The sequence below is a fragment of the Cryptococcus neoformans genome, chromosome 9 (genome assembly GCF_000149385.1).
Source record: "Cryptococcus neoformans var. neoformans B-3501A chromosome 9, whole genome shotgun sequence".
Classification (NCBI taxonomy): Eukaryota; Fungi; Basidiomycota; class Tremellomycetes; order Tremellales; family Cryptococcaceae; genus Cryptococcus; species Cryptococcus deneoformans.
This window is the reverse complement of record NC_009185.1, coordinates 156,690-169,823: the sequence shown is the minus strand read 5'-3', so window position 1 is coordinate 169,823 and position 13,134 is coordinate 156,690. Positions and strand designations below refer to the sequence as shown.

Genomic DNA, 13,134 nt, shown 5'->3' with positions numbered 1-13,134 from the left:
GAACCTTTCCAAAAAGGTATGTTCTCCAGTTGCTTCCTCTCTTGCTGGGAGTAGTACAGTATGCGTAGTGTGTAACATCATCTGACCTTGGGCTGGGATTCGCGTTTCTTTTATTTAGGCAAAGTACTTGGAGAAACAATTCGACGAAGCGAACAATCAATTAAAAGATATCGTACGTGCTTTCTGCTGCCTCCTTCTTTCCTGCAAACTCTTTTCCTACCTTTTGCCATTTATCCTCCTCTTTCCAGATCGTGTGGGGATCCTCTTGGTATAAATCTGACAAAAAGGATGATTTTAGTTCCACGCCCAAAAACGACAAGAACAAAGCTAGACCCGACTGGAATATTAGTCAGAGGGTGAACGAGAGGTGTTTTTTGCTCTGGCTGGCTTTTAGACTCTGCTAGCCTTTATGTATTTGTATCTTTAAGTCGTTGTGTTTACGTTTTATTCCTTTGATGCGCTTACTTGGGAGTTCAGCCCGAGGAGGGGATACTCGGACCACAAAAAGAGAGTGGTCAAAAGACCCTCCCCGGCATGGTAAAGTGACTGAAATGTGTCTCGTGTTTTGCGATTCCATATTCTCAATCGGAGCTGGCCCCCTTCGGATACGTAGAACGGAGATTACGATCGAACGCTACCTGGATGGGCCCGTGCGCAAGGACTTCCAGCCTTTCGATGTGGGGCTTCTTTGACGCTTTCCCACACACCGCACTCTGCACTTTATTGTTTGCAGTAATGTGCAATTCATCTAGGGAGTACTGCCATACCGGACTCTTACGACACTCGAATGGGTTCTCCCTGTCAAAAGGGATGGATATGTTATTTAGCATGTCTTATTTCCTTATTTCTTCACTTCTGAAGCTTGGAAAAAAGGGGTTCGTGACAGAAACACGAAATGGACATGAAAAAACCAATCGAGTATGGGAGCAAAGCATTTTTTTGGATTCATGCCTGTTTTGTTTCTCTCTCCTACTCGCCATCCGCTCCCTGCTGAGTATTCAAAAATTACACAGAGCCTCCTCCCTTGGTTTTTACAACCCCCCATTCCCCCTTTTTCTCCAACTCTGACTTCTCGTCCGCTCCGTGATACTGACTCTACTGATGCTGAGATGTGGCTTATTGGAGCTTCATGACTGGATATCAAGGGAAGAGAAAAGGTCAGCGCTAACTCTTTCTACAGCAGGTAGGAAGGAAGTAGGGAACTTGAGAATGAAAGAAGAATGAAGGATGGAACATGGGAGGAAGGACGGAAGGAAGAACTTTAACATACTAGCATTGATCAAGTCACCCTTTTCAGAGATGTACGCCTCTCGAGCCTTGGCTTCGTCCACGCCAGTCTGGGCGACGATGAGTTGAATCTCTTCGTCAGAGACCTTGAAGTCGCCAGAAGCGGAAGCGTCGGTAGCCTCGCCAGAGGGGGCAGGGGCGGAAGAGTCGGCGGAGGGCCTAAGAGGAAGAGTTAGTCATGACCACATCTCGCTGCGCTCGGCCCCATCCATCCATCCATCCATCCATCCATCCATCCATCCATCCATCCATCCATCCATCCATCCATCCATCCATCCATCCATCCATCCATCCATCCATCCATCCATCCATCCATCCATCCATCCATCCATCCATCCGCCAATCCACCACCCATCACCTCCGCTCCGTCCGGGACGTTCGGCTCGCTCGGGACTTACGCATCCTGCATCAACTCCTCCAAAGACTTGGGCACACCCTCCTTGAACCCTCCGTGGGCATGAGCCTGCTGGGCGGCCTGGCTACTGGCAGCCAACTGAGCCTGCGCCTGCAACTGCGCCGCACTGTTGGGGTCCTCCACCTTGGCCTCTCCAAAGACGATGTAGCAGTCGCTTCCGGGGGACTTGTAGACTTCGGGGCTAGAAACGACAAGGAGGACGTTGCGGGCTCGTCGGAGGGTGACTCGCTGGATGCCCTGGACGCGCTTGAGGCCGAGCCCTTCGAGAGCCTTCCTGGCCTTGCGCTCGGGGCGGGAGTGGAGCTCGACGGTGGCGCCGGCGGGGATTTCGGTCTCGTCAGCGATGTGGAGGTTCTCGATGGACATGGCGGTGTGTGCGGTGGGGGTTGTTTCAAAGACGGGCTAGCAACAGCGCTATAACCCACGGCGCGCGGTGGTGAAAAGGAGACAGTTTGGGGTGATGTGGCATTTGCGATTATGTAACACCACGTGGCTGCCCTCGGGTGGAGCTGCCCGATGATGACGCTGGGCGCCGACGGAGCGTGGCCGAGGAGTTCTGTCAGCGGCGGTCGGTCATCCGGTCGATGACCGATTATGAGCAGCGATAAATTCATCAGCAATCTTTTCTCTCTGTCTCTCTTTGACACCCCGCCCACCGCCATGTCCTTCTTCAAGTCAAGATCTGCCTCGGCGTCCACCGCCTCCCTCAAGCCAGAGTCCTTGGGCCCAAAGACCAGTGAGGTCTTCACCGTGCCCCCGCAAGAATCGAGCGTGAAGAAAAGGTGGGAGTATGATGATCATCAACTCGGCCTCGTACGTTCGTTTCTTTTGTCTCCGCCGGCAGCCGGTGTCAATCGCTGACTTGTCACCACAGATCGCGCAACTCAAAGAGGTCGGTCTGCCATACACAGATGAATCAATGAAGGCACTAATGCACTTTTTGGCAGTACACCAAAACTATCGCCCTCCCAGAGTCTGACGAGTACTACCCTTGGGAGCAGCGTTTCCTTTCTGATCCTGCTACCCATGCCCGATACATGCGCGCCGCTAAATGGAAGCTCCATGACGGCAAGCACAGGATCAGGGGAACGATGGAATGGAGGAGGGAGTATAAGCCAGAACTGATACAGCCCGATGATGTTGGTGTTGAGGCCGAGACTGGTAAGATGTAAGATTTGCTTCTCCTCTTTTTTGGGGCCCAATGAGGGGTGGACGGGGTTGGGTGCGAATTTTGGCTGACGCGACGTCTACGCGTAGTATCCTTACAGGCTTCGATATGGATGCCCGACCAATCCTCTACATGCGACCCGGTAGGGAAAACACCGAGACGAGCCCGAGGCAAATTAGGCATCTTATCTATCATCTGTACGTTTTTTTTTATTCCCCTTCCACTCTTGGGGTTAGACAAACGTGTTTACTGACCGATATCGTAGTGAACGAGCAATCGACTTGATGCCTCCTGGTCAAGAACAAGTCGCCATCATCGTCGACGTAAGTCCAATCTCCTCTTCCTCCTCACTTCTCACCTTCTCTTTCTTTCCCCTGCTCCTTTCTCCTCCTTAGGGTCCCGCTGACACCTACACCATCACACGAACAGTACAAATCTGCTACATCCCAATCCAATCCTTCCATTGGTACAGCCCGCAAGGTGCTCCACATTCTCCAGAATCATTATGTTGAACGACTTGGGAGGGGTTTGGTCGTCAACATGCCGTATGTCGTTTTTCTTTGGTTACGCCTTGCAATCAAACGAAACAATGGCTGACTCTATATGATTCCTGAATAAAAACAGATGGTGGATCAACGCCTTTTTCTCCGGTATCTCCCCCTTCATGGACCCCATCACCCGCGACAAGATCCGATTCAACCCCCGTCTACTCGACCTCGTCCCCGCCGCGCACCTCGACTCAGAGTTTGGTGGGGACTATAATTTCACATATGATTATTCCGTTTACTGGAAGACGATTACCGAGTTTTGTCATATTGCTCCGAACGGGAGGCGGGTGCCTCCTCCGGGCAAGGAGGAGGAGGGGAAGGGGAGGGAAGGGTGGATCCCGCCTGCGGGGAATGGGATAAAAGCTGCGGTGGAGGGGTACGTGCCGAAAGAGGGGACCGTGAAGAGCGGAGAAATCGTCAAGGCTGGCGAAAAGAATGAAAAGTCAGAGAAGACGGGGAAGGGTGCTGCCGCTACAAGTGCAAATGGCGTCGCCGGTGCCGCTCCTACCGCTTCCTCCACCACCTCCCCCGCCCCACCAGAAAAAGAAATGGAATCCCTAGCCATCCAAACAGCCCCTGGCGAACCAATCGGCGGGTCCGTGTTTGATCATCCGCCTAGTGAGGGTGAAGTGCATGAGGCGAAGCAGAGTTTGAATGTTTCTGCGTAAGCCGGGAACTCGTTTTAACGAAAACATTATTGAAAACCATCCCGCTCTATAAATTATGGATTGTTTTATTACTTTAGATTTTTCTGAATTTGGTACAATACGGAAGAGTAACTAGCCGCTTTGTTTAGTATACAATAGTACTTCGCTCTGCATTGCTTTGCATTTCTTTTCGTCTTGGTAAACCAGACGCGTTGTCAGTTTCCGAGAGATGGGCGGAATGGCATGGTTTGTAGGGCAGGCCGGTTCGTGGGTGTCATAAGCTTACCGAAAGGAACCACCCGGCCCCTCCATCCGAAGCTCAAGACGTAAAGCTAATTACAAGTAAAACAAAGGGGAGTCTTTAACCATCCAACTAACCTCCAAAATGCGTATAAATGACTAAAGTAAAAAGACATTATGATAAGCATTTTGAGCACCTTTTAACCCACCTTCAAATGGAGTGTCCTTCAAGTTCTTCTATCCTTCCAAATAGTTCATAAGGTTGTTAAAAAATACGCCCTCTTATAAAAATCAGTCATAGGCATATCGCCACTGAATAATCGCAATTAGCATATCAGCATATTGACCAGGAAGAGTGTTGACCGATGATAGGTTAATGATCAAGGTATATGTATTCCTTGATGTCATGGCTACTCAGTAAAATATATGAAAAACGTCTTTATGCATTTATGCCAGCTGCTGCGACATTCGTTCCTCGTATCTAAATGCTACCAATCCCAATCTTCGTAGTGATGAATCGCCCAATGCAAAGCAATGTCCCCCCATCTGCCGAACAAACATTTCCAAGAAACCACAAGCTATTTCCCACGCAATGCAACGATACAACCATTTTCTTCTTTGTCTGAATCCATAAAACCCCCCATCATCCCCTATCCTTTTCCCTCTTTCTGCCAAAACTCCAAAACACCTTATGCTCAAGCAACAGGCTTGCAAATCTGTTCCTCTCCATGCCTGTGGCACCCCTCAGGACAAGGATAATCAAGGTTAAACTGCCAAGCGAGTCGCGGGTCGGTCTCATTGTTACCCACATGCCCGACGACTTGTGTGACCGGTCGACCGCCGCCGAAACCGGGTTGGACGACGGCAGCTTTACGGAGCCATTTGTTACGGACGGAGACGAGGTATTCGGTCCAACCCATGCTGACTAGATCGGGACTCGAAGTACCGTAGATGACTCGTTTGAAGCCAGCTGTATGAAGGCATTAATAAAACCAACTTCTCACTTTGGACCCGTTGGCCGGTAGATCTCAATGGTGGGAGAGTGGGGAATACGTACATTGAAGGATTGTGGAGCCGCACATGGGACAACTGGGCGGGGAATATTTAGCTCGGCGTAACATACAGATATGTCAAGTACGTTACGTACGGTTCGGCGGTGGTGTAAATCCAAGATTGAGGCCAGATTTCAGTGATCTGTAAGACTTGTCAGTCATACGACAAGCTTGTGAAGCGTGAGAATTTCACCTGAGCAGGTGTCCAGCCAAGCTCTGTGTACTTCTTAACGCAGTTCTTGAAAGATTGTCGGTCAGCCCTGTGCTTGATAATTTAATAATCATAGAAGCTTACACGAATAGCATTAACTTCACCATGTTCAGTAGGGTCTCCAATTTCAAGCTGTGAGTTGTATCCAGAACATAACAACTCGTTGTTAGAAGCGTTCACAATAACCTTTGCCCCTGCTAGTTAGCTCGGATAATTACATAAAGTCATCGCGGTTGACACTTACAGAGCCGTAGGCGTTGAAATGACAGGGAGGCATCACCTCAATAGACTTGCGCATCCAGTGGAGGTCGACTTCGTACGGGACGTTGTCCGAATGAGTGGGGTTCGCTCCGGATTTGAGGGCGTAGAGCCCAGCCATGGCAGTGACGCTGGCACCGAGGATCGCCTGAATAAACATAGTCGAGGTTGCTGGTGGAAATTTACCGTGTACAAGCGTAGAAATGTAATGGAAGATATAATAATAGCCCGTTTCAAATATAAATAAAATTCGCGTCGCAACTTAGTTCTTGGACGGAATCAAATTTCGCTAACTTTGTATGGTGATATTTGAAACCCTTTTTGACGTCTTTTTGACTTGGGTCAATCTTAACTTGTACTTTTAATTTATAAGATTGGTCTTAGCTAATTTTGGCCGTTTTCGACCGTTCTTAGTTAGCTGCCGATAATATATTAGTTAATTCCCCATACAAACCTTAAAAGTTAAAAACTAAGACCGATCTTAGCTTTACTTATAACTAAGTCAGGTCTTAACTTTTATATTTGAAACAGGCTATTCTCACAGTTTGTAGAACGCCGCGTCAGGTCGTCGAGGGGCAAATTCGGCGGCCCCCGCGGACATTCACAACAACAGATCCTCGGACAGTTTCAAAAAAGGCCTTCCGCGGCACATCTTAAGCCTAACGCATATTCGGCTGATGTTCAAGGGGATAAAGAATTCTAACCTATCGCATGCTCACCATTGCCTACGTATAAGCACTGAATGTATGTATATATACATCCAGTTATTGGAACCTTTACAGGAACTCTGAACTGCTTTTCATCTTGGACCAAGTAAACACATCATTCAAACATGTCCATCGCACCACCTGAATACGACGAAAAAGATATCGAAGCCCAAAGCTTTGTTTCCCCAACAGGCCGCCAACATAATCACGCCTCTGCAGGTGGTATTCTACAGGCTGAAGATGGTGTACCCCGAGGAAAGGGTATCTCTGCCCCTTTATGGAAAGCCATGGCCTGGTTTGATCGGGTAAATCTTCCCTTCTTATCCCTCAGAATACGGGTACATCTTTAACACAAATGGCAGTTTGGCGTTGAAGCAAGAGGTATTGAAAGAGTACCAGAAGATGATAGGCCTCATACCAGCTGGCAAGTAATATCCTTGGTTATCTTTAGATGACAGAAGCTGATGGCCAAACGCAGGTGGGATAACGGCACACTTTGGTTCTCTGTCAACTCTTGTGTCGGCACTTTCAGTGTAGGCTACTTGGGACATCTCTACTACGGTATGGGCCTTCGAGATGCCGCTCTCACTATTGTCTTCTTCAACTTGCTTTCCTGCGCTCCCGTCGCTTACATGTGCATTTTCGGTAAAGTATGTGACCTTTTTTTCTTTACCCATCACGTACTCACCATGAGTCGCAAATTCATAGGAACTTGGACTTCGTCAGATGGTTCTTTCACGTTTTGCCCTTGGCTACTGGACCGGAATTATCCCCGTTATCTTCAACTTGATTGCTTGTTGTGGTTGGGCCAGTACGCGGATTTCTTATCTAAGCCACCAAAGCACTGACCTCGAGCCGTTCCGCATTACTAGCCATGAATACTATTGGTGGTATCTCTTGTTGGCGAGCAATCAGCACCACCCATCAAATACCTGTGATCGCTGCTGCTGTGATCCTTGCTTTCCTTGGTCTTATCGTTTCCTTCTGTGGATACAAGTTCATCCACCTTTATGAAAAGTTTGCTGGTTACCCTGTTCTGATGTACGTTTTCTCCCCAGCTTCCCTATTACTAGCTGATTTACGCTCGGCTACAGCGCTTTTCTGGTGTCAATGGGTACTTCTGCCAAGTACATGGATCTCCCAGGCGCGTGGGGTCCCAGCGGACCTGTAGGAGCCGCCGGTGTTCTCACATTTGGCTGTGCTATTGCCGGATACGCGTGGGTCGTCATCTCATCAATCATTACTGTCATTTGTACATGTAAGTGCTGACATATGATATAGTATTGGATGGGTCGGTTTCGCGGCCGACTTTACCGTCTCCATGCCCAAAGAGACGAGCACCAAAAAGCTTTTTTGGGTTACCTTCTGGGGCTTGGCGATTCCACTGATCTTCATTGAGCTTATGGGTGCTTTGGCAGTCACTACCTTTAATGCCCGACCTGACTGGGAAGAGATGTGTAAGCCCTCCTTCCGTTTCCAAATTCATCACTGCAGTCACTGATGGATGTGTATGGATAGTCAACGATGGTGCGGTTGGTGGTTTACTTGCCGGTCTTCTTCAGCCTTGTGGCGGCTTTGGTAAATTCTTGCTTGTCATCCTCGGTTTGTCAACTGTGGCTGTCAACACACCGTAAGTCGCCTTCGATCCTATCCTTCCTCTCTTCCAATAATATTTACCTCTATCCCGCTTTAGCAATGTTTATATTTTCACCAACACCTTCCACGCCCTCTCTCCTTACTGCCAAGCTATCCCCCGACCTTTCATCGCCCTCATTGTCAGCATCATCTACGCCGTTCTCGCTGCCGCCGGTGCAAACTCCTTCTCTGCCGTGCTTGAACACCTTCTTCTCTTCTTGGCTTACTGGCTCACCATGTACTTTGGCATCGTGGCGACTGAGCATCTGGTCTTTAGGAAGAACAGCTTTGACAATTATGTGCCAGATGATTACAGAAACCGGAGGATGTTGCCTTTGGGTGTCGCTGGATTCTTTGCCTTAGGTCTCGGATGGACAGGTGCTGCTCTTGGTAAGTCTTCACTTCGCAATTTTTTCCCTTTCTTTTGGAATGCACGCAGCACACACGGATGGCTAATTGAGGAACGGGCATGAACACTTCTTGGTTTATCGGCCCTATTGCCAAACAAATCGGAGGTGGTGGTGATGTGGGCTTCGAGCTGGCCTTTGGATTTGCAGTTACGACCTTCATTCCACTGCGATACTTTGAAAAGAAGTACTGGGGCCATTAGAGGGGTTTTTGGGACCTGATAAGTCTCATGATAAATGAGACTTTTGGGAGTTTGGTCATTATTTTTGATAGTTAGGTAAATTAAATGTTAGGGATCGTCGTCTCCGTCGTTGTATAACGAGTATGCTATCTATACAGGTATAATATGGTAATATGGTACTGGAAAAACGAACCTGAGCGAGGATTTATCATCAAATCTCAGGTCCAGGTCCAGGTCCAGGCCAGGCTAGACTTGTAGTTGCAGTCTTGTTATGATTTTCAAAGAGCCAGTCATTACAGCGTAGATACGTACAGGGATGACGCTGTTGTGTTCGATCTGAATCATCTGATGATCAGGCACAAACAAAAAACGTAACAAGACCGTCTGTTGAGTAAGATAATAACAATTATACCCGTCTGTTGAGTAAGATAATAACAATTATACATTGTTAAAAACACGCATACTATTACTAAAGTCAATACACGCATACTATTACTAAACTCAATACACGCATACTAGTACTACACTCGTCATACTGGGACATACAACGATTCTTGAAATCAACCGCCTATGCAGCAATGTGCGCAACTTGCCTGTCCCAGACACGGTGGTGGGCGACCCCCTCCAAGAATTGCTTAGCAAACTTAATGGAATGGAGGGTTGGGTCACCAGGGGCGAAGACGACACCGTTTTCCACAACGACACTTGACTCAGTCTTGGTCTTCTCGCTGAAATCTCCAGGCAAGCAAGTGTTTACCATCCATTGGGTAGCATTGCCAAGTACGCCAATGGGTTTAAGGTGCATATAAGCCTCCCTTGCTGCATGAATAAGTCGGCCAATCTTGAGCTTCGCGATGAAGGAATCATCGGGACCGCCGACGAAGACAATAGCGTCAAAGAAGGTAGTGCGACAGCCTTCGAACGTGAATTCGGCGGTGAATGACTGACCATTTGAAGCCTTGATTGGACCAAGCGTAGGGCCAATCTGTACGACACGCAATCCGTCAGTTTATCCCCTCGTTATAGATGTTTGACGATGCAACTCACAAATTTCACCATACATCCATCCGCTTCAAAAGCAGCAAGCAAAGGTACAACTTGCGAGTAGGTGTACCCGGGCACGAGGTAAATACCAATCCTTCTCCCAGAAGCCGTGAAGACTTGGTGCTTGCCATTGATTTGCGACAGATATTCAGACTTCTTATTGTGGGTGGGTTTGGCCTCAGGCAAAGTAAGGTGAGGGAAGGTAGCGTGAACCGAAGTAGCAAGCCCGTGGTCGATTTCATTGAGGCTATTGATGACGTTTTGAATGACAATGTCTTCCGCGCAGTGTGACAACTCGAAGTTGTACGCGGCAATGATATGCTCCCTCTCCGTCTCGGACATTGAGTTCCAGAAAAGGGTTGCTTGCGAGTAGAATTCCTAAAAGAAACATTACTAAGCCATTCGATCATTGGGGCAGTCAAGGTAAACTCACCTGGAACTTGGGCCCATTGAGCCGCTCTTTAACACCGGATATCTTCTCACGATAGCTTTGGAAGCCACCATTATTGGAAGACGTAAGTGGAAGGCTATCGTGCCTGTTGGGGTGGTAGGGTGTCCTGTTGGTCTTGCTGAACATACTCATTTGCCCATCACGGAAGTTCGTCATGACTGGGCAAATAGGTCTATTGATGGGGAGGTCGTGCCAGTTGGCGCCCAGACGTGAAATTTGAGTGTCAGCATAGGAGAAGTTCCTGCCAGCAAGAAGAGGATCGTCGGTAAAGTCCATGCCTGGAACGATGTGTTGTGTACAGAAGGCCACTTGCTCTACTTCAGCAAAGAAATCGACAGGGTTGCGAGTGAGCGTCAAAGTCCCAATCTTCTGAACAGGTACGAGTTCCTCAGGGATTATCTAAATGAGGGGTCAGCAAGTGCGACTGAGAGCTGCCCAGCCTAATGACTGACCTTGGTTGAGTCAAGAATGTCGAAGTCAAACTTGTGTTCATCTTCCTCTTTGATCAGTTGTACGCCCAATTCCCACTTGGGGTATGCTTTGGCTTCGATTGCGTCCCAGAGATCCCTTCGATGGAAGTCCGGGTCCTGTCCGGCAATCTTGAGGGCCTCATCCCACACTAGAGAATGAATGCCGAGATGAGGAATCCAATGGTACTTGACAAATGTGCTCTTGCCTTCCTCGTTGATAAGTCTGAAGGTATGAACACCGAAACCTTGCATCATACGATAGGATCGAGGAATAGCCCTGTCGGAGGTGACCCACTGCTGCATGTGAGTAGCTTGCTGATGAAGAGAGATAAAGTCCCAAGCATTATCGTGCGCAGTTTGGGCTTGAGGCATCTCATTGTGAGGCTCGGGCTTAAGGGCGTGAATAACATCAGGGAATTTGATAGCATCCTGAGAAGATGTAAATAAACATACTCCTACGCAATCCATACAAGACTTACTTGGATGAAGAAGACTGGGATGTTGTTGCCCACTGTTAAAAGTGAATAAGCATGAGCAGTCATCCCAAGAACAAGCCAATACTTACCGAGATCCCAGTTACCTTCGTCGGTATAAAACCTAGTGGCAAAGCCACGGACATCCCTCACGGTGTCAGCGCTGCCTCGTGAACCAACGACCGTGCTGAACCTGACATATGCAGGGACGACCTTGCTGGTATCGGTCAAAACCTGTCTACGATCAGCTAACGTTCTGCGTCTCGGCTCTTTGGTTTACCTTTGCAGTAGTGATGCCGGTCAGAGGAGTATGCAATTTGAACTCTCCATGAGCTGCAGAGCCACGAGCGTGCACAACTCGCTCGGGAATGCGTTCATGATCAAAATGTTGGATCTTCTCTCGGTTATGGAAGTCTATATGTTGCCATGTTAGGCTTGGGGTCATTGGCAGGAAAATCATATCGTACCTTCAAGGAGAGTGGGTCCCCTGGCACCAGCTCGCAACGCAACATCAGTTTCCGGGACTTTCACTCCAAAGTAAGTCGTCAATGGAGTCTTGCTGGTCTGTTCGATGGTGTTCTCGGCCATTTGGCGATATTTAGCATCGCCAGTAACGGCAGTAACGGCTAAAGGGATCAGCCTTTGCTGTGCTAAAATGCATCTATTCCGCTTACCTTGATTCAGCATTTGTGCCATATTGACAGGCTTAGAATCGCGGTTGTTAAAAGATGTTGCAGGAAACAAATGGGAGGACACTTATTGGCTGCTTCTGCATTTTGTCGTTCTTATATATATATGGGAAAGATGGGACACGCGTAGTAGAGCAAGAAGTTAACTGCATCATACTTCATACTCTGAATTTATTCATCCCGCATAACGCGGCCGCACGGCCAACAAGCTCACCTTTTAAATTCAGACGTCAGAAGATGCCAGATACGTAGCTCATGATAGGCTGTAATTAGCTCTCGCCTGAATGTTCTTACGTCAATGACGGTCATTAGGTCCGCCTGGACCGCGCCGGGTGGAGCCAACCGTCAACGGTGCAGGATGCAAGTGAAAAATCACGGTACTTAAGTGATAAATAAATCAGTAAGCAGGCAACATCCGAGTGACATCAAACTCCACGTTCTCAGATCCCTCGCCAAGTCTGCTGATCCCATCCCCTTGCTTGGGATTTTGGAATCTAATTAACTAACTACGAGTTACTTTTATTATTTTACTAGTAGCTCTTCTTTTCCTGGAAATGGGGATGACGCCGATGGCCGTTATTTTTTTAAGTTATCTCGCAAGCTAAGCCTTACTTTTGTCTCCATAGACGCACAATTCTTTTCTGCCCTGTCGCCGGCGGTTTGTTTGGTTCATTAACTGAATGGAGGGTTGATTAGCGTCCCCATTTCAGAGCGGTTAAGCGCTGATCCATGGTCTCTTCCTTTACGCTGAGCTTTAAAATTCAGATCGTCTGTGCGAGCTGGAGTATCATGCGCACGCAATCACACTTTCATATGTAACGAGCCAGAGACTTCCCCTTTCCCAACTCAACTATCGCGGCAAGCGTAAATAGAAAGGCAGTCGGAAATGTATCGGACAAATGTAAAGCATAGCTCGATATATACCCCCTGACGGAATGTGGATGAGAGAGAGCTGCGGGAAGAATCAGACCTATACATGCTGCTTTTCAATGAAAAGTAGTCATCGCCGGCCGGGTATGGTGAGCTTGGAGTGGATGATGAGGAAGCGGTGGAAAAGGCTGATTGGTCATTTTTCCAAAGCGTAACTGATGATAGAGATATAGATTTAAGGTAAATGAAAGGCAGTATGGATGGCTGTCTTTAATAAAGACTTCAACGCTTGGTCATCGGTCAAAGTGGGAATTGAGGACGAGATCATTTCCGGGATGACCTGAGCAATCGAGCAGCATTCTGAAAAAAGGTGAAGACCG

General features: G+C 48.1%; 5 protein-coding genes across 5 annotated transcripts; 2 read left to right on the top strand and 3 right to left on the bottom strand.

The window, feature by feature from the left end:
* Positions 1 to 1,116: 1,116 nt before the first annotated feature.
* CNBI0540 (hypothetical protein) lies at positions 1,117 to 2,068 on the bottom strand (the record flags this gene model as incomplete). Its single annotated transcript, XM_768347.1, has 3 exons — positions 1,117 to 1,133; positions 1,271 to 1,446; positions 1,686 to 2,068. 3 exons carry the CDS (start codon positions 2,066 to 2,068, stop codon positions 1,117 to 1,119), a joined length of 576 nt encoding a protein of 191 aa, XP_773440.1.
* Positions 2,069 to 2,296: 228 nt separating this feature from the next.
* On the top strand, positions 2,297 to 4,086 carry CNBI0530 (hypothetical protein; the record flags this gene model as incomplete). Its single annotated transcript, XM_768346.1, has 7 exons — positions 2,297 to 2,515; positions 2,577 to 2,594; positions 2,650 to 2,870; positions 2,960 to 3,067; positions 3,136 to 3,193; positions 3,300 to 3,415; positions 3,495 to 4,086. The coding sequence occupies 7 exons, from the start codon at positions 2,297 to 2,299 to the stop codon at positions 4,084 to 4,086; spliced, it is 1,332 nt and encodes a 443-aa protein (XP_773439.1).
* Positions 4,087 to 5,000: 914 nt separating this feature from the next.
* Positions 5,001 to 5,986, bottom strand: CNBI0520 (hypothetical protein; the record flags this gene model as incomplete). Its single annotated transcript, XM_768345.1, has 6 exons — positions 5,001 to 5,275; positions 5,363 to 5,394; positions 5,453 to 5,499; positions 5,551 to 5,595; positions 5,653 to 5,754; positions 5,813 to 5,986. The coding sequence occupies 6 exons, from the start codon at positions 5,984 to 5,986 to the stop codon at positions 5,001 to 5,003; spliced, it is 675 nt and encodes a 224-aa protein (XP_773438.1).
* A 672-nt stretch (positions 5,987 to 6,658) lies between these two features.
* CNBI0510 (hypothetical protein) lies at positions 6,659 to 8,778 on the top strand (the record flags this gene model as incomplete). Its single annotated transcript, XM_768344.1, has 10 exons — positions 6,659 to 6,838; positions 6,896 to 6,957; positions 7,012 to 7,183; positions 7,242 to 7,344; positions 7,406 to 7,574; positions 7,628 to 7,750; positions 7,815 to 7,990; positions 8,052 to 8,163; positions 8,227 to 8,558; positions 8,630 to 8,778. 10 exons carry the CDS (start codon positions 6,659 to 6,661, stop codon positions 8,776 to 8,778), a joined length of 1,578 nt encoding a protein of 525 aa, XP_773437.1.
* Positions 8,779 to 9,325: 547 nt separating this feature from the next.
* Positions 9,326 to 11,891, bottom strand: CNBI0500 (hypothetical protein; the record flags this gene model as incomplete). Its single annotated transcript, XM_768343.1, has 9 exons — positions 9,326 to 9,742; positions 9,805 to 10,179; positions 10,235 to 10,651; positions 10,705 to 11,151; positions 11,202 to 11,233; positions 11,288 to 11,429; positions 11,476 to 11,609; positions 11,663 to 11,821; positions 11,870 to 11,891. 9 exons carry the CDS (start codon positions 11,889 to 11,891, stop codon positions 9,326 to 9,328), a joined length of 2,145 nt encoding a protein of 714 aa, XP_773436.1.
* Positions 11,892 to 13,134: the final 1,243 nt, after the last annotated feature.